At 41.0% G+C, this 19780-nt stretch overlaps 1 protein-coding gene across 2 annotated transcripts; it reads left to right on the forward strand.

The window, feature by feature from the left end:
* On the forward strand, nucleotides 1-18544 carry clrn2 (clarin 2). Of its 2 annotated transcripts, none has more exons than XM_033025989.1 (4): nucleotides 1-239; nucleotides 630-1560; nucleotides 14560-14739; nucleotides 17407-18544. In XM_033025989.1, the coding sequence occupies exons 2-4, from the start codon at nucleotides 1308-1310 to the stop codon at nucleotides 17670-17672; spliced, it is 699 nt and encodes a 232-aa protein (XP_032881880.1). In that variant the 5' UTR covers nucleotides 1-239; nucleotides 630-1307; the 3' UTR covers nucleotides 17673-18544. The 2 variants fall into 2 exon arrangements, with proteins under 2 accessions (XP_032881880.1, XP_032881869.1); XM_033025978.1 differs by having other exon boundaries at nucleotides 1-219.
* The last annotated feature ends 1236 nt before the right edge of the window (nucleotides 18545-19780 follow it).

Consider the following 19780-nt stretch of genomic DNA (forward strand, 5'->3'; position numbering starts at 1 on the left):
CTAGTGAATCACCAACAGTGAGATTACTGATTCACTTACTCTGCTTCCTTGATGAGAATCAACTTTGTGAAGCAAAATGCCTTTTGCTACTGCACTCCCAGAGGTGTGATTTGTGAGGATATTGCGAGTAAATGAAGATGGAATGTATTCAATGAGAAAGAATATCGGTGTAAAGAAAAAAACAAAAAACTTTTTTTTGGATTTCATAAGCAGTAAAAGGTAAATTCTACAATAAATAGGTATGTGAATTGTTGTTTTAATTGCTTGTTAAATTCATATGGTTTATATTTACTCACATATTTACATGAGAAATAATTATGCCTAAGAACCAGCTGAGCAGAATGATTTGAATGCAGATATCTCCTCGTCTATAAACAATTCTGCTCCCAGATAGTTTGGCAGGAACTGGGCATATAGCAATGACCATTTCTTCCTACATCTAACAGACGGTAATAGCTAGATGTTTTTACATTACCTAGATCATCAAAGTCAATAACAACTGCAAAATCTATCAGAGAACGTCATTTTATTGCCTTGCTGCGAATTAGTATTCTCATGAATATAAACTCTCGATACTGACAAAAATTGTGTTTATTTTTTCCTGAAGTTTTTTTCTTCTGAATTTTCAGGAACTTGTGGGAAGATGTGAGCTTTATTTTCAGTTGAAACAAAAAAAAGCAGGAAGAGCAAATTAGTATCATCGTATTTCTCTCCCAGAATGTCCTGGCCTCGTAAGCATTATAATTCTATATCTTGGAAAGTAACAGGAGGGAACTTTTGATGTTCATGTATAATATTAAACATAGGACAAAGGTACACATGAGAAATGTTTTCTTCAAATAGATAAGCATTTTGTCTATTTTTATTTTCTCTTTTACAGTAATGCCAATGTTCGCTAACTATTCTGGCTTAGTTATACAGACATCTATTGGAACTGAATTGGAACTGTCAATGATGTGACAAGTGAACACATCAGACAAGCGATGATAAGAATTTTTTTATATTAAATGAGAGGATCTGTACATGCAATAAGAGACACTGCAGTGATTATTAAATATTGGCAAATTGCAATGTACTCAGAAGATGGAACACTGACAATTGAATAGCAACAACAGTAGGACTGATGGAATACTGGACAATATGTCTGAGGTGGTTCAGTTTAAATTATCTTATCATATCAGTGATGAATTTTAAAGCATCAAAATAAGGTTGGAATCAGCATTAAAAGCAGCTTTCGTTCAACTCCAACAAAGATTTCACTGAGCTATTCACCTATAAAGGGAGGTATTATAATCACATTGAATGTGATGCCCAACCTTCTGAAAAAGTTTTTTTTTTCCATTGCTGCTGTTGTAAGTTTTATATCTGCAATCCTGCTGACTGTGGCACTTGGGACAACGCGATGGGTGACCGGTACCATTCTGTGCAAAACAGGGGCTGAAATTGTGAATGCTACTGATCCAGAGATGGCAAAGTTCACAGGATCTCTGCACTATGGATTATTCCGGGGACGAAAAATACGAAAATGTGGTCTAGGAGGACGGGACTCTGAAATCACAAGTAATTATGGCAGATCCTGGAAAATGTTGTTATTGTCTTTAACTGGTTATATGAATATGTTATCTGGCAATGTCGATTTTCACCTCTGGAGCTCATAAATCCCAGCCGTGGTGAACTCTTCCCTTATTTACAGACTGTGAATGTAAAGATAATTGTACAATTGAGAAGATGGAACCCATTTCTCAGAGGGCTTCCCAAATTTGCATAAATTGACATTCAGCTGGCAACCTCACTTAGCAACGTTAACCCAATTGCTGGCTGTCTTGTGTCTACACAATCTAGATTGAGGACATATATTTTTCATCATATTATTTGCCTGCCCAAATACTCAACACTTGTTCCTTGCATATTTCAACAGAAAGATCTTTTACAGTGCTATTCAGTATGTTATTGGAAATATTTTCACCTCAAATGCTCTAATCTGCAATACATAGGCATGCAATGAGTGTGCCTATGTATTGCAACACTAAATCCCTTAACAGAAAGCAGAAGATATTATTTGAAGGCAAACTAATCTCACCTGCCTGTTTTTTGCTTGCACATTCAGCACTACCATCAATTCTTGCCCCCTCACAAAATAGCAAATTCACACAAGCACAAGGGTATTTAATACTCAGAAAGAAGCACTAAGACATGACCTGTGTAAAAATTCAATGCAGCTGCAAGAGTTGTACAGGAATCAGAGAAGGACTTCAGCGCTTAAAGGAGCACTCCACCCATGGCAGTCGGGCAACAGATAACAATGGCTGCCACTAGGAAAATAAATGCTGCAGGGGAGCAGAAGAAAGGTCCCAGATTCACAAGACGGACATCAAAATCTCATTGAGCAAGATATTTATCAGGAAGGTGGTCCTGTGTCAGAAGGGCCAGAAATTACCATGAGAAAAGCTTGGCAAGAGGTGGCTCGAGTTGCCTTCTCCAGCAGTGAATATTCCCATTCCATGCAAATAAAATCATAACCTCACAAATGTGTCAAGTAGAGCAGCACAGCACTAAAAATATTGCTCTCGCATACATGCACATTAATCCAGAGACACACACACATCCACAGGCTGGCATATTCAAAAACTCACACAGACTCGTAAGCAAAGAAATTGACTTCCCTTCCACACTCCCACGCTCTTCTATTCCATTCATACGCTCAACTCATCATTGCCTTTCCATCTCCTCCACCCCCACACAGAGGTCAAGGCTCTGAGACTGAAAACATCACTCAATATCCCTTGTCTCATCCATCCCATCTAAAAGAACAAAACAAAAGAAGAGAGGCTGCTGCATGGGAGGGAAGCTCCCACAAATGCAGCATCTCATCAGGCAAGAGGAGATAATCTTCCTCCTCATGATCAAAGAGGCTACAGAGGCGCGTCACCTTTCAAAATGAAGCAATGTAAAATCTGCCAAGTTTCCTTGTACAGTAAGTAATGTACTGCTTTAAATTGATTTGTGACGGACGTCTCCGTACCATGTGTGCTGCTGCATCATTTTATAAGCATTTTGATTGTATCTTGTGGACGTAAATGCCCTCTGTTTTTCTGTGCAGGATGTAAAGAAACCACCGCCCCTGCTTTCCCCTCTCTCACTTACTGAGCAGGAGATGTAGGAGGAGACAGATGAAGAAGGCAAGACTGAAGGGAGAAGAAGTAATGACATGTCTTTCTTTCTGACAACCCACAGCACCATTTCAGAATCTGGTGCTCTAAGGGATTGAAGGAAAGTATTTGAGGCGTAGGTAATCTGGTGCAGGATCACACTGAAGAGGGAGGTTTGAAATATCTGCCCCAGAAGACTCAAATAAGTACAGTTCGGATGGTTTCATTATGTGGTTGATATGAATGCACAAGAAGACGCAGGTGAAGATGAGAAACAGGGTGGAGTCTATCTTCATGCTTTCACTCTGGAGATTTCATTTGCAAGGGCTCGTCAACAAAGGGCCCGTCACAGGACTTGCTGCTCTGTGTGAAGCTGCAGTGGAGGCATGGGTGGAGCCGTATGGTGTCTCTCTGCTCCGGTGCAGTCTCACCACCACCCAGCTGGAGGTCTGATCTCTGTGCTGCTCATTGACAGCAACAACCTCATGAATGTTATCCCTCTGCCTGCCGCCCCAGCGAGCAGACAGGTACCATCCGTCAGCCTGTTGCGGTCAATGAGCCTCAGACTGGTCCAGGGGAGTGAAGGGACGTGGCACAGCAGCGAGTCAGCTGTTGTCCATAAAATGAGAGATGCTGCACGTCAGCACATTGCTCTCGTGAATGAGCAGAAATACGCCACACAGGAGCAGGTATCTGCCCTACATGAGCAGAGATGTGAGATTGATGAACTCATCTCTCTTGAGGAGCAACCCTCCTGCAACCCTGCCCGACTCACACCCATCTTCGTTGCGAGTAAAGCTTTGCTTACATTGAGCAGAGAGCTTACTCTGAGTAGAAGGGGCAAAGACAGCAGAGAATGGACATATGCGATTGGTGGGCCATCAACTGGGACACCTCTCGGTCTGAAGGTTGAAATGATGCTGGTCCAAGACTGGGTGCCAGCAAATCTTTTTAACATTGTCTTACCAGTTCCCTGGGAGATGACCTGATATAAATGTCCAGCAAACTAATGCCTCCACTTTAGGGAATCATCAGGTCATCTCTCTTAGGTGAAACGCTCACCCATGCCTCACAGCCTGCCGCCATCCCAGACGCCTCCTTCATTTGGCTTGGGACAGTGTACTTAAGCTGATCCACCCAGGATACGAGCTTTTTATCAAGGACGAGTGCATTGGCTGATAGGGCGAAAACCTCCTGCAGCCACACTTCAGCCTGAGAGGAAACCACAGATCAACAAAACCTACTTCAATACTTGTCAAACAGGAAAGGCATACTTTGACCGTGTGGACAAGCATCATCGTTTTCTGTTTAAATATTTTGACATTTTGCTTGTTGTAATTGATTCTCATGACACGAAAATACATTTAGGACAAACGCAGAGATATTTAGGAGACTCGAGGGGTTTATATATCACACCGGTGTGACCACTGCTGGTGTTGCTGCTTACCCTGAAGCTTATAACCATATAACAATTACAGCACGGAAACAGGCCATCTCAGCCCTTCTAGTCCGTGCCGAACACGTATTCTCCCCTAGTCCCATCTACCTGCACTCAGACCATAACCCTCCATACCTTTCCCGTCCATATAACTATCCAATTTATTTTTAAATGATAAAATCGAACCTGCCTCCACCACCTTCACTGGAAGCTCATTCCACACAGCTACCACTCTCTGAGTAAAGAAGTTCCCCCTCATGTTACCCCTAAACTTCTGTCCCTTAATTCTCAAGTCATGTCCTCTTGTTTGAATCTTCCCTACTCTCAGTGGGAAAAGCTTCTTACATAATAATGTTTTTAAATGTCACATCAATATACTTGTGCAAAACTATGGCAGTCACTGTATACTGAAGGATTTCACTGTAAAACACTCAAATTTCACTGTACCTTAATTGGTACATGTGACAATTAAATTGAATCTTGAATCTTGATTTCTTTCTCCCATTAAAAATTATGGCCTCTGTGCAATGGAGAATATGAATGTAATCTAATTTGACTGATGCCAAAGCAATGACAAAGTACAGTTTATTTCCATCTCAGGATGCATCTCCTTTGCTTGTTTACCTTTACATTAGTTATTATGGCAAACAACAAGGGAGGGACTTCTCTGAATCGCAAAAAAATGTTAAATGCACATGTTGAAATTATACCTGCTGCAGGTTGCCATTTTCTGGGAAACCTCCTTAATGCATTAGATTGAACGAGGAAGGGTTAGTTAAGAAAGGGTTCATTAAAACCGAATGTTTGGCAGGAAAACAGGTACGCCCTCCTGGGAGCTGTCGGGGCAGACGGCATTTCTAGTCTGAGCGTCGGACAGGTCTGTGACTCGAATCCTAGGACTGACACTCGACTGGCGAGACCGACGTCAGGCAGAGCCATAGTGGTGGGTGACTCCATTGTCAGAAATGCGGACAGGAGATTCTGTGGCGACAGGCGAGATTCGTGGATGAAGTGTTGCATCCATGGTCCCAAGGTCCAAGATGTCTCAGACCGACTTCAGAGCATCCTCGAGAGGGAAGGTGAGCAGCTGGAAGTAGTTGTGCACGTAGGCACAAATGACGTGGATAAGAAGAAGGAGGTTCTGCAACGTGAGTATAGAGAGTTATGTAGGAGGCTGAAAGGGTGGTTATCTCTGGGTTGCTTCCAGTACCTTGTGCTAGTGAGGGTAGGAACAGGGAGATAGGGGATCTGAATGTGTGGCCGAGAAGTTGGTGCAGGGGGCAGGGATTTAGATTTCTAGATCACTGGGATCTCTTCTGGGGCAGAGGTGATCAGTACAAAATGGACGGGTTGCACCTTAATTGGAGGGGGATGGACATTCTGGGAGGCAGGTTTGCTGGTGCTACACGGGTGGGTTTACACTAAACAGTGGAGGGGTGGAGTCAACAACGTGGAAGCATATCCGTGCAGCTAATGGGAAAGAGAGTGTAGGAAAGTTTACGTTTAGACTAACAGGACAGGGGGATGGGACCCAATGCAGGGAGACTGAGGGCCATAAAAGGAGGACAGATGCAAAAGGTAGGAGATAAGAAAAACTACCCTGAAAGCTTTGTGCCTTAATGCGAGGAGCATTTGAAATAAGGTGGATGAATTGAATGCACAGTTAGTAGTCAAGGGATATGACATAGATGGAATTACGGCGACATGGCTCCAGGGTGACCAAGGCTGGGAGCTAAACATGCAGGGGTATTCGATATGCAGAAGGATAGATAGAAAAGAAGAGGAGTTGGGGTGGCTTTGCTGGTTAAAGAGGAGATTCATGCAATAGCAAGGAGGGACATTAGCTTGGATGATGTAGAATCGGTATGGGTAGAACTGCGAAATAGCCAAGGGCAGAAAACGCTTGTTGGAATTGTATACAGACCACCAAACAGCAGTAGGGAGGTTGGGGTCAGCATCAAGCAGGAAATTAGGGATGCGTGTAGCAAAGATACAGCGGTTATCATGGGTGACTTTAATCTACATATAGATTGGGCCATCCAAATCCGTAACAGTGCTGAGGAGGAGGATTTCTTGGAATGTATACAGGATTGGTTTTTAAACCAATATGTAGCGGAACCGACTAGAGGACAGGCCATACTAGACTGGGTATTGTGTAATGAGGAAGGATTAGTTAACGATCTTGTTGTGCAAAGCCTCTTGGGCAACAGTGACCATCACATGGTGGAATTCTGCATTAGGATGGAGAGTGACACAGTTAATTCAGAGACAAGGGTCCTGAATTTGAATAAAGGAGACTGAAGGAAATTGGCTAGGATAGACGGGTAAATTATACTTAAAGGGTTGACAGTGGAAATGCAATGGCAAGGATTTAAATTGTTCATTCCTGTTTGGCTAATAAATTAATCTGGGAAGGCGGCTCAACCGTGGCTGAGGAGGGAAGTCAAGGATAATGTTGAAGCCAAGGAAGAGGCATATAAATTGGCCAGAAGAAGCGGCAAACCAGAGGACTGGGAGAAATTAAGAACTCAACAAAGGGGTTAATTAACAGGAGGAAAAAAGAGCATGAAAGAAAGCTTGCTGGAAATATAAAAACTGACTGTAAAAGTTTCATTGGTATGTAAGAAGGAAAAAATTAATGAAGACGAATGTAGGTCCCTTACAGTCAGAGACAGGTGAACTTATAATGGGAAACAAGGAAATGGCAGAACAGTTAAATGAGTACTTTATTGTGTCTTCCTTAGTGAAGACAGAACCAATCTCCCGGAAATACTAGGGGACCGAGGATCTAGTGGGAGGGAGGAACTGAAGGGAATCCACATTAGTAAGAAAATGGTGAGGTAAACTATTGGGACTGAAGGCAGATAAATCCCCAGGGCCTGATGGTCTGCATCCCAGAGTACTCAAGGAGGTGGCCCTAGAAATCGTGGATGCATTGGTGATCATTTTCCAAAGTTCTCTCGACTCTGGATCAGTTCCTGTGGACTGGAGGGTAGCCAATGTAACTCCACTTTTTAAGAAAGGAGGGAGAGAGAAAACGGGGAATTATAGACCAGTTAGCCTTACATCGGTAGTGGGGAAGATGCTGGAGTCGATTGTTAAAGATGTTATAGCAGTGCATTTGGAAAGCAGTGACAGGATCGCTCAAAGTCAGCATGGATTTATGAAGGGGTAATCATGCTTGACTAATCTTCTTGAATTTTTTGTGGATGTAACACAAAGAATGGATAAGGGCCAGTGGATGTGGTGAATCTAGACTTTCTAAAAGCCTTTTAAAAGGTCCAACACACGAGATTAGTGTGCAAAATTAGAGCACATGGTATTGGGGGAAGGGTATTGGCACGGATAGAGAACTGGTTGGCAGACAGGAAGCAAAGAGTAGGAATTATCGGGTCCTTTTCAGAATGGCATGCAGTGACTAGTGGGGTGCCGCAAGGCCTGGTGCTGGGACCCCAGTTGTTTATAGTATATATTAACGATTTAGATGAGGGAATTAAATGTAACATCTCTAAGTTTGCAAATGACACAAAGCTGGGTGGCAGTGTGAGCTGCGAGGAGGATGCTCTGAGGCTGCAGGGTGACTTGGATAGGTTAGGTGAGTGGGCAGAAGCATAGAAACATAGAAACATAGAAAATAGGTGCAGGAGTAGGCCATTTGGCCCTTCGAGCCTGCACCGCCATTCAATATGATCATGGCATGATCATCCAACTCAGTATTCCGTACCTGCCTTCTCTCCATACCCCCTGATCCTTTTAGCCACAAGGGCCACATCTAACTCCCTCTTAAATAGAGCCAATGAACTGGCCTCAACTACCTTCTGTGGCAGAGAATTCCAGAGATTCACCACTCTCTGTGTGAAAAATGTTTTTCTCATCACAGTCCTAAAAGATTTCCCCCTTATCCTTAAACTGTGACCCCTTGTTCTGGACTTCCCCAACATAGGGAACAATCTTCCTGCATCTAGCCTGTCCAATCCCTTAAGAATTGTGTAAGTTTCTATAAGATCCCCCCTCAATCTTCTAAATTCTAGTGAGTACAAGCCGAGTCTATCCAGCCTTTCTTCATATGAAAGTCCTGACATCCCAGGAATCAGTCTGGTGAACCTTCTCTGTACTCCCTCTATGGCAAGAATGTCTTTCCTCAGATTAGGAGACCAAAACTGTACGCAATACTCCACGTGTGGTCTCACCAAGACCCTGTACAACTGCAGTAGAACCTCCCTGCTCCTATACTCAAATCCTTTTGCTATGAATGCTAACATACCATTCGCTTTCTTCACTGCCTGCTGCACCTGCATGCCTACTTTCAATGACTGGTGTACCACGACACCCAGGTCTCGTTGCATCTCCCCTTTTCCTAATCGGCCACCATTCAGATAATAGTCTACTTTCCTGTTTATGCCACCAAAGTGGATAACCTCACATTTATCCACATTATACTGCATCTGCCATGCATTTGCCCACTCACCCAGCCTATCCAAGTCACCTTGCAGCCTCCTAGCATCCTCCTCACAGCTAACACTGCCCCCCAGCTTCGTGTCATCCGCAAACTTGGAGATGTTGCATTCAATTCCCTCATCCAAATCATTAATATATATTGTAAATAGCTGGGGTCCCAGCACTGAGCCTTGTGGTACCCCACTAGTCACTGCCTGCCATTCTGAAAAGGACCCGTTTACTCCTACTCTTTGCTTCCTGTCTGCCAGCATGGCAGATGCAGTATAATGTGAATAAATGTGAGGTTATCCACTTTGGTGGGAAGAATAGGAAGGCAGATTATTATCTGAATGGTGTAAGATTAGGAGAAGGGGAGACTCACAACTCTTTGTAATCTATATCAATGATATGAATGAGAATGGCATGATTAGTAAATTTGCAGACAATACCGGAATAGGTGGCATCGTAGACAGTAAGGATGGTTATTGAAAATTACAGCAGGATTTAGATCAGCTGGGCAAATAGGCTAAATAATGGATAATGGAGTTCAATTCAGTTCAATTCAGATAAGCGCGAAATGTTGAATTTTGGCCCGGATAGGACCTTCAGGACCCCCAATATACATCATCATGCAAATATTTTCTAAATCATATTGGCGAATTGATATCTTGTAAATTTCACCCAACATGTTGAAAGCCACTTAAATGGTAACCATTTTAAGTTAAATGCCTAACTATAATTTCCTATAGATAAGATATATTTGGGGGTAGATTGTCACCTTCACTGTCTTATTTTTACAGAGAAGATCACCTGCGCATTGGAAAGGTCATACTCAAGTACTAAGGACAATAAAATGTTATTTTAAATATGCTACGAAGTGATGAGCCAGTCTTGCCGCAAAAGGAAGCCATTCTTTGGCAGGCTTTATCGGATTTAGGATGTTCACTGAATTTCATAGGATACACACCATTTATCATCCAAAAAGCAATTTGCTGCTCAAGTTCACTTAATTTCTTATGTAAATGAACTTTCATTAACGTACAGTAAAGTGCGCAGTTTAATCAGATTATATATTCCGCTGACATTTAATAATGGCATTTGTTCTTTTCAGGCACAATAAAACTAAATGCAAAATTAACTGATCCAAAATTGATCTGATTTTAACAAGTGGCTCCTTTGAAATTATTATTTTTATTTGATTAAACCCTAGTGTGGAAAAAGCTCATTGGCAAATGAAGAATGACTGCAATTTAAATGTTCTTTGTTTTCCTTCTTCTGCAATATTAATAAAATCTTGATCCATTGAATATTTCTCACTGAAAATGAACCATGCAAAAGATAAACTATGATGGAAAGGTCATTTCTTTTGCAAAATTAACTATGACATTCTTTTTATTTGTGCTCTTCAAGATGACAGGCATCATAGTTCATGCTGAAGCCTCGAAAGTAGATTACCTAACACTAACTTTTCAAATGCTATGCACTCTAAAATCAATTATACTCAGAGAAAATTGTGTTAGCAATCTTTCACAGATGAAAGTGAATTCAACACTTCTGGTCTGAATCCATATAGGCCTGCCAAACATTTCTCACAAACAAACATGAACCTCAAGAAATTGCAAAGAAATATGGACACAGCTCAGACAATCACACAAACTGACCTCCCTTCCATTGACTCTATCTACACCTCACGCAGCCTCAGCAAGGCCAGCAGCATAATCAAGGACGAGTCTTACTTTGGTCGCTCCCTCTTCTACCCTTTCCCACCAGGCAAGAGGTACAGAAGTGTGAAAATGCACACCTCCAGATTCAGGGACAGTTTCTTCCCAGCTATTATCAGGCAACTCACCCATCCTATCAACGACTAGAGAACAGTCCTGAGCTACCAGCTACCTTATTGGAGACCCTCGGACTATCTTTAATCGGTCTTTACTGGACTTTATCTTGCACTAAATGTTATTCCCTTTATCATGTATCTGTACACTGTGGACAGCTTGGTGTCATTGTGAACTAAGCAATTCAGAGCTGAAATTGATTGATTCATTTGATTCCACATGATTTTATAACTTTAGAATAATCTCTAACAGAGGATTGTGCTCGTAAACAGCAAATGCTACTGAATATGGGCAAATCAGAATGAAGAGACACATTGATCTTGTGGAATTTATTGCAGATGACACAGTGCCCTCCATAATGTTTTGGACAAAGACCCAGCATTTATTTATTTGCCTCAGTTCCCCACAATTTGAGATTTGTAATAGAAAAAAACATGTGTGGTTAAAGTGCACATTGTCAGATTTTAATAAAGGGTATTTTTATACATTTTGGTTTCACTATGTAGAAATTATAGCTGTGTTTATACATAGTCCCCCCCATTTCAGGGCACCATAATGTTTGAACACATGGCTTCACAGGCATTTGTAATTTCTCAGGTGTGTTTAATTGCCTCCTTAATGCAGATATAAGAGAGCTCTCAGCACCTCGTCTTTCCTCCAGTCTTTCCATCACCTTTGGAAACTTTTATTGCTGTTTATCAACACTACGACCAAAGTTGTGCCAATGTAAGTCAGAAGCCAGTATGAGACTGAGAAACAAGAATAAAACTGTTAGAGACATCAGCCAAACCTTAGGCTTAACAAAATCAACTGTTTGGATCCATAATTAAGAAGAAAGAGAGCACTGGTGAGCTTACTAATCGCAAAGGGAGACCTCCACAGCTGATGACAAAACCACCATCTGCAGAAGACTTCCTGAACAGAAATACACAGGCTTACACTGCAAGATGCAAACCACTGGTTAGCCGTAAACATAGGATGGCTGGTTATAGTTTGCCAAGAAGTACTTAAAAGAGCAACCACAGTTCTGGAAAAAGGTCTTGTGGACAGATGAGAGGAAGATTAACTTATATCAGAGTGATGGCAAGAGCAAAGTATGGAGGAGAGAAGGAACTGCCCAAGATCCAAAGCATACCACCTCATCTGTGAAACACGGTGGTGTGGGTGTTATGGCCTGGGCATGTATGGCTGCTGAAGGAACTGGCTCATCTTCATTGATGATACGACTGCTGATGGTAGTAGCATAATGAATTTTGAAGTGTATAGACACATCCTATCTGCTCAAGTTCAAACAAATGCCTTAAAAACTCAATGGCCGGCAGTTCATTCTACAGCAAGACAATGATCCCAAACATACTGCTAAAGCAACAAAGGAGTTCTTCAAAGCTAAAAGAATGGTAAATTCTTGAGTGGCCAAGTCAATCACCCGATCTGAACCTAATTGAGCATGTTATTTATATGCTGAAGAGAAAACTGAAGGGGACTAGCCCCCAAAACAAGCATATGATAAAGATGGCTGCAATACAGGCCGGGCAGAACATCACCAGAGAAGACACCCGGCAGCTGGTGATGTCCATGAATCGCAGACTTCAAGCAGTCATTGCATGCAAAGGATATGCAACAAAATACTAAACATGACTACCTTCATTTACATGACATTGTTCTGTCCCAAACATTATGGTACCCTGAATATGTATAAACACTGCTGTAATTTCTACATGGTGAAACCAAAATGTGTAAAAATGGCCTTTATTAAAATCTGACAATGTGCACTTTAACCACATGTGATTTTTTTCTATTTCAAATCTCAAATTGTGGAGTACAGAGGCAAATAAATAAATGATGGGTCTTTGTCCCAAACATTATGGAGGGCACTGTATATTATGCTCAATCATTTTGCTGGTAATGTGATGGAGATCCTGTTTGGGTGCTTTCAGTGGAATAATGCTGGTGGCGTGGGAGCATCTCCAAGGAGTGTCCTGACCATAGAACTTGTCTGATAAAGGAGGCCATTTGGTCCATCATACATGCATGGGTGCTGATGCACTAATGCCTCTCCATCACATTTCATATCTTCTCACAGGGATTAAAACTTGAAAGTATAAAGTGAATAAGAATACTCCGAAGCACACAACACACATCAGATGGCCTGGGAGTCCTGTTCCATATTTCGTTGAGACCATAAACCCAGAGGGTGATGGCAAAAATAAGAAACAAGCGCTCCCTGCAAAGAACAGGAGGTGCTAATTGTGAGATTGTACAGGGCATAATTTCCAATCGATTTGCAGAAAGCTGTGCTGTTCTGAAACTGCAGCACACTGGAATCTCCCTGTCTTTGGCCATTGCAGAAAAGTGTAAATAAATTGATATTGGGAATATGACATCCGGGCCAGCAGGGAAAATAAGTGAAAGAATATGAGAATTTTCATTCTGGAGTAAAAATAGCATCAATTTTTTGAGTTAAAATAGAGATAAACTAAGACACTGTCATGCATAAAACAAACTCTGTACCTATGTAATACAGTTAAATTAGCAGGGATGCTGAATAAAAGTTCAGATATAATATTTTCAGAGAGCATGGTGAAAGTGTTCAACAGCTTGCCAGCTGGTAGATGATATTGACAAATTAAACGTAGATATGCAGATGAATAGAAAAGTCAAAGAACAAAGAACATTTATTTGAAAATAATAACAGTAAAATACTAGAGATACTGTATTTATAAGCTTTCCTCAATCATAATTTTAAAGAAAATTACAAATGGCTATGCAGATAAAATACAAGTCATGCAAAGTCATGTTATGCCAGCTATGAAATTGTGTGCAACGGTGTGCCTTTAGTTTAACTTAGGAATCAGCCAATGTGACCAGAGTGGGCTTTTCACATCCTGTACATTGCTCTAGTTCCAGCTAAATACCTGGTCTGCACAACTGTCAGTAAGTGAAATTGGTTTTGTGCTGGGATCTGTATGTCTGAATGCTGTGCCTCTGAAGACACACACAAACATGTGATGTTCTTAAATAAAGCATCAGTCCTTCCCCAATAATTCTCCATGGTATGACAGAGCCAGGGCAGTTTGCACAGTCAAGTGTGATTAATTCAACATCGGTAGCACAGTGGCGCAGCGGTAGAGTTGCTGCCTTACAGCACTTGCAGCGCCGGAGACCCGGGTACGATCCCGACTACGGGTGCTGTCTGTACAGAGTTTATACGTTCTTCCCGTGACTGCGTGGGTTTTCTCAGAGATCTTCGGTTTCCTCCCACACTCTAAAGACGTACAGGTATGTAGGTCAATTGGCTTGGTGTATGTGTAAAATTGTCTCTAGTGTGTGTAGGATAGTGTTAATATGTGGGGATAGTTTGTCGGTGTGGACTTGGTGGGCCGAAGGGCCTGTTTCCGTGCTGTATCTCTAAACTAAACTAATTATTCAAAGCTAGAGCTGTGCCTGTTCCAGTTTATCTGTTGCAACATCTTGTGCAAACTCACTGATTTACTAAAGAAAAAAAACATTTTTATAAAATTATTCCAGATATGAAAAATATTGATCACAGTAAAATAATTTATCACTATAAGATACTAAACTCACTTTGAATATTCAGCCATTGTCATTATGGTTAATCAAAAGCTAATATGCTTAAATGTATATTTTTTCCAGAAACAGGCATATTGTAGTTCTAATATTTTTAAATCTATATTCCCAGTTTTTCCACAGTTGGTGAAAACGTTGAACACTGCTGTTCATGTTTTGGTGGTATTATTTATCTGCCTGGCAATTGCATTTGCTATGGTCAGTTTTGGATTTTGTGTTTACAATGCAGTGAAAATCCCTTACCAAGCCATGAAAGGAACTATGGGCATCTACCTCTGGAATGTATTTGCAAGTAAGTATAAAGGATCTAATATCAATGTTCTTTTCTTGTTACATACTGTTTTTAACTGCTGAAAGACTATTAATACTACTTGTATTGTTATAATTTAAAAATAATCAAATAATCTTTGGAATTGAGGGCTTATAATAAAATATGCTATATACCCATAAATAAGTTGACCATGAAATTAATCTGCATAAACTATCAATTGTTAAATGAAATAATAAATGTTTGAACAGTTAAAACAATCACATATCTGAAAGAAAATATTACAGCAAATAGTTTTTTTCCTGATAATGAGTTATACTTATGCCCTTCCTGCTCATGACTCTGTACCCATCATAACCTGAATATTTTGCATAGTTTTTCTGCTGAAACTGTTTAATAATTATCTATTTAATTACAAGTTTTATTCCTAAACTAAGATTCCCCAATGACTTAGGAAATGTTAGTTATACATCCTATAAGAGAAATATTTACAATTTTCCAACTAGCACTAAACATAAGATTGCATTAAAGCTGCTTTTGAGGCCCTTGCAGTTGTAAAATTCCTTACAAGGTATCAGTGGTACTTAAAATCTGTATCCGATTACGCAGCGTTCTATTGATGGGTCTACCGACAGCCACAGATTTGGTCAGGTTCCTTGGTTCTCCATTCCTTCAATGTCACTTTAAAAATACTTCTGCATACTCACACACAGCCTCAGGGAATTTGATAGAAATTGGAAACCACACACGTTATGTATTAAACATGTTGTGAGAACCAAGCTACATAAGGCACTATCACCTAGTCTTTCAGCAGTACTTCGGATAAATGGCAGGCCCTCATACATTAACTTGTCCCAGCTGACAAATAGTAGTAGGTACATTCTTGAAAGATTGTGGAATTCATGGCCACAGGGAAATGAAACAAAAAAAGGGTTGAGGAGAGAGCAGTTCAGTCATGATCATATTGAATGGCTGGGCAGGCTTAAGGGGCCTGGTGATCTACTCCTGCTTCTTTTCTTGTGGTGTTTGTGTTGCAGATGTAATTTAAATTCATGCCTCTTTCAGATATTACTGGGTACAGCACAAACATGTATCTAGGGAGAAACAAACCTCCCTGATTCAAAGCAAAATAAAATGTTATTTACTTTGCTCACTCTTACCTAGCAGACAAGTAATACTTGAAAGTTCATAAGATTCTGCTTAAGACTGATCTTTAGTCCCTTTCTCCATTCCTGAAAACATCCACTCCAGGGCAGCAGTTTCCACTTGCTGTTGACTTTGGTTTCACTCCCAGTTCGTCATTTCTACGGTGTAATTCCAAATGGTTACATAGAAACATAGAAACATAGAAAATAGGTGCAGGAGTAGGCCATTCGGCCCTTCGAGCCTGCACCGCCATTCAATATGATCATGGCTGATCATCCAACTCAGTATCCCATCCCTGCCTTCTCTCCATACCCCCTGATCCCTTTAGCCACAAGGGCCACATCTAACCCTCTTAAATATAGCCAATGAACTGGCCTCAACTACCTTCTGTGGCAGAGAATTCCACAGATTCACCACTCTCTGTGTGAAAAATGTTTTTCTCATCTCGGTCCTAAAGGATTTCCCCCATTGACACCATTTAGATAATAATCTGCCTTCCTGTTTTTCATACCAAAGTGGATAACCTCACATTTATCCACATTAAACTGCATCTGCCATGCATCTGCCCACTCACAAATGCCAGTAAGATTTTCTCATCTCGGTCCTAAAAGACTTCCCTCTTATCCTTAAACTGTGACCTCTAGTTCTGGACTTCCCCAACATCGGGAATAATCTTCCTGCATCTAGCCTGTCCAACCCCTTAAGAACTTTGTAAGTTTCTATAAGATCCCCCCTCAATCTTCTAAATTCTAGCATGTACAAGCCGAGTCTATCCAGTCTTTCTTCATATGAAAGTCCTGCCATCCCAGGAATCAGTCTGGTGAACCTTCTCTGTACTCCCTCTATGGCTAGAATGTCTTTCCTCAGATTAGGAGACCAAAACTGTATGCAATACTCCAGGTGTGGTCTCACCAAGACCCTGTACAACTGCAGTAGAACCTCCCTGCTCTTATACTCAAATCCTTTTGCTATGAATGCTAACATACCATTTGCTTTCTTCACTGCCTGCTGCACCTGCATGCCTACTTTCAATGACTGGTGTACCATGACACCCAGGTCTCGTTGCATCTCCCCTTTTCCTAATCGGCCACCATTCAGATAATGGTTCAATTCAGTTATCTGTTCAATTCTATTTACTGGCATTTGTATACAATATAAGTTATTTACAGATGGACTGACATGGGAGCATGGCTGAATTCATCACCCTCGTCCATGCAACATCGAGGTCCATCTCAGTACATCAGCCACCTAATTAACATAATCTAAATCACCATGTTTACCCTATTGCTTATGAAGGAACTGCAGATGCTGGAAAAATCGAAGGTAGATAAAAATGCTGGAGAAACTCAGCAGGTGAGGCAGCATCTATGGAGCGAAGTTCACCCTATTGATCTGTGTAAATCATCTTATCCAACTTAACCAACTGAGCTACAAGCAGAACCAAATAAAAGTTTTAGATGTGGCAGATCTAGAAAGAGGGAGTTTTGCATTGTCAGCCAATTCCCTCTAATATTATGTTGGAATTGCACTGGTTTGCTTTTGCAGGTATATGTGGAGTGTCTGCAATTGTTTGCTTTTTTGCCGCTGTGAAGCTTCATCGCCACACAGAACGAATTGCCAATTTTCGTGAGCAAGTTTTCAAGTTTGTCATACTTCAGGAATACTTTGACTCTTCCTTCTGGATTTGTGTGGCAAGCCCTGTGGTACATGTAGTGAACATGTTGGTGGTGCGCATCGGTGGAATACAATTCCCCACCTTCAAGACCAAAACAGAGGAAGCAAATGTCACACCTGAAGTCCTGATGTACTAGCCAACCAACATTGCTATTATTACCATGCAGGAAGACGTTATTGGAAACCTTACCTGTACTGGACAGCTACCAACAGCCATATGCATGTTGTTATATTTTGTGACGAATAATTCGTAGCTGGTATAGAAATGGTGTTAATATACAATTTTAAACTAATGTATTTACATTACATGTATTTGTTACTGAGGTACAGTATTTCAATAGAGCTGTGTACAATTTATCATTACATAAATAATTAATAGCAGAGTACTTATGTTCTTCACCCAATTTTTGGCTTCATGGAAGAGACAGGGGGTGATGGTGAAAGGTGATTTTTCAGGCAGGAGGCCTGCGACTAGTGGTGTGCCTCAGGGATCAGTGCTGGACCCATTGCTGTTTGTGATTTTTATCAACGATTTGGATGAGAATGTAGAAGGCATGATTAGTAAGTTTGCAAATGACGCTCAAATGGCTGGTATCGTAGATAATGAAGATGGTTATCAAAAAATACAGCAAGATCTTTTTGGATGGGCAAGCGGGCTGAGGAGTGATAAATGGAGTTTAATGCAGATATGTACGAGAGGTCAAACCAGGGCAGGACCTTCATAGTGAAAGATAGGGCCCTGGGGAGTGTTGCAGAGCAGAGGGATCTGGGAGCGCAGGTACATAGTTCCTTGAAAGTGGTGTCGCAGGTAGATAATGTGGTCAAGGAGTCTTTCGGTACATTGGCCTTCATCAGTCAGGGTACTGAATACAGAAATTGAGATGTTATGTCACATCATCTTGTACATAATAATGTGTCATGTATAAGATGTTGGTGAGGCCCCATTTGAAGTATAGTGTTCAGTTTTGGTCACCCTGCTATAGGAAGGATGTTGTTAAGCGAGAAAGAGTGCAGGGAAAATTTATGAGTATGTTACCAGGACTTGAGGACCTGAGCTATAGGGAAAGGTTGGCAGGCTAAGATTTTATTCCTCAGAGTGCAAGAGGCTGAGTGGTGATCTTATGGAAGTGTATAAGATCATTGCAGAGTCTTTTACCCAGAGAAGGGAAATCAAGAACCAGAGGACATAGGTTTAAGGTGAGAGGGAAAAGATTTAATAGGAACTTGAGGGGCAACTTTTTCACGATGTGCAACGATCTGCTAGAGGAGGTTGAAAGATATTATAACAACATTTAAAAGACATTTCGACAGATACATGGATAGGAAAGATAGAGAGGTTATGGGCCTAACGTGGGTAGGTGGGACTAGTGTAGATGGGGCATCATGTCCCACAGCCCTGTTTCCATACTGTATGACTCTAGCTCGTTCAAAACCTTCATTTACATGTGTGGTACATTGTTTTCATGCAGCTGTGTACAGAGCTTGCTGAAATCAGGTAACTGCAGGCTTTAATAAAGAAATGTTAAGAGTCTCATGCAAAGTTTAGGATTATTACTGTTTCCTTGAGTTGGTAATCGGCAAATGTGTTTCAGGACAAAGTCCTAGCTAAATAAAGTCTGTGCCATTATGAGTTGCATTCTTTATCATTACAACTTATCAAACTGTCCGATATATATGTACCGAACAATTAAACATTGCTTTCATAATTTGCAAAGGTCAGGCTCCAATTGAGCCCCTAAATAACATCAAATAAAACACATTGGCTGTTTACACTCTGCTAGAGGCCAAAAATCAGTTATTCATTTGTAGTGCAGCCACTCATTCATGATCAGCTTCTAGGTATACAGTCACCAAAGTACAGAACTACATAGGAATTGTAGCCTCACTGAGAATTTTATCCAGGTAGATAAAATTAAGTGACTGAGTCATTATAGGATTTAATAAATTGAGGGCAGCTGTTTAATTTATTGATCCAGCATGGAGCAGTTCACTATGGGAGAGAAACTGAGCTTTTCCTGTGCAAAGCTGAGGACACAATTTCATAACTGATAAACTTGGGATTGAACGACCTTAGACAAATCCCATGATTCCTTGCGTTTTTTGGAATATCGAACTCGCTTATTGGAAGCAAGAAAAAAACCAGGACAAATTGAGGCCAGCAACAGATGACCTCTGGCGAGGAGGTTCCCTAATGGGCTGATTGTTGGCTAGAGATGGTGTGACTCCAAGAGTTATGAAACTCTTT

This window comes from Amblyraja radiata, chromosome 1, assembly GCF_010909765.2.
Source record: "Amblyraja radiata isolate CabotCenter1 chromosome 1, sAmbRad1.1.pri, whole genome shotgun sequence".
In the NCBI taxonomy this organism is placed as follows: domain Eukaryota; kingdom Metazoa; phylum Chordata; class Chondrichthyes; order Rajiformes; family Rajidae; genus Amblyraja; species Amblyraja radiata.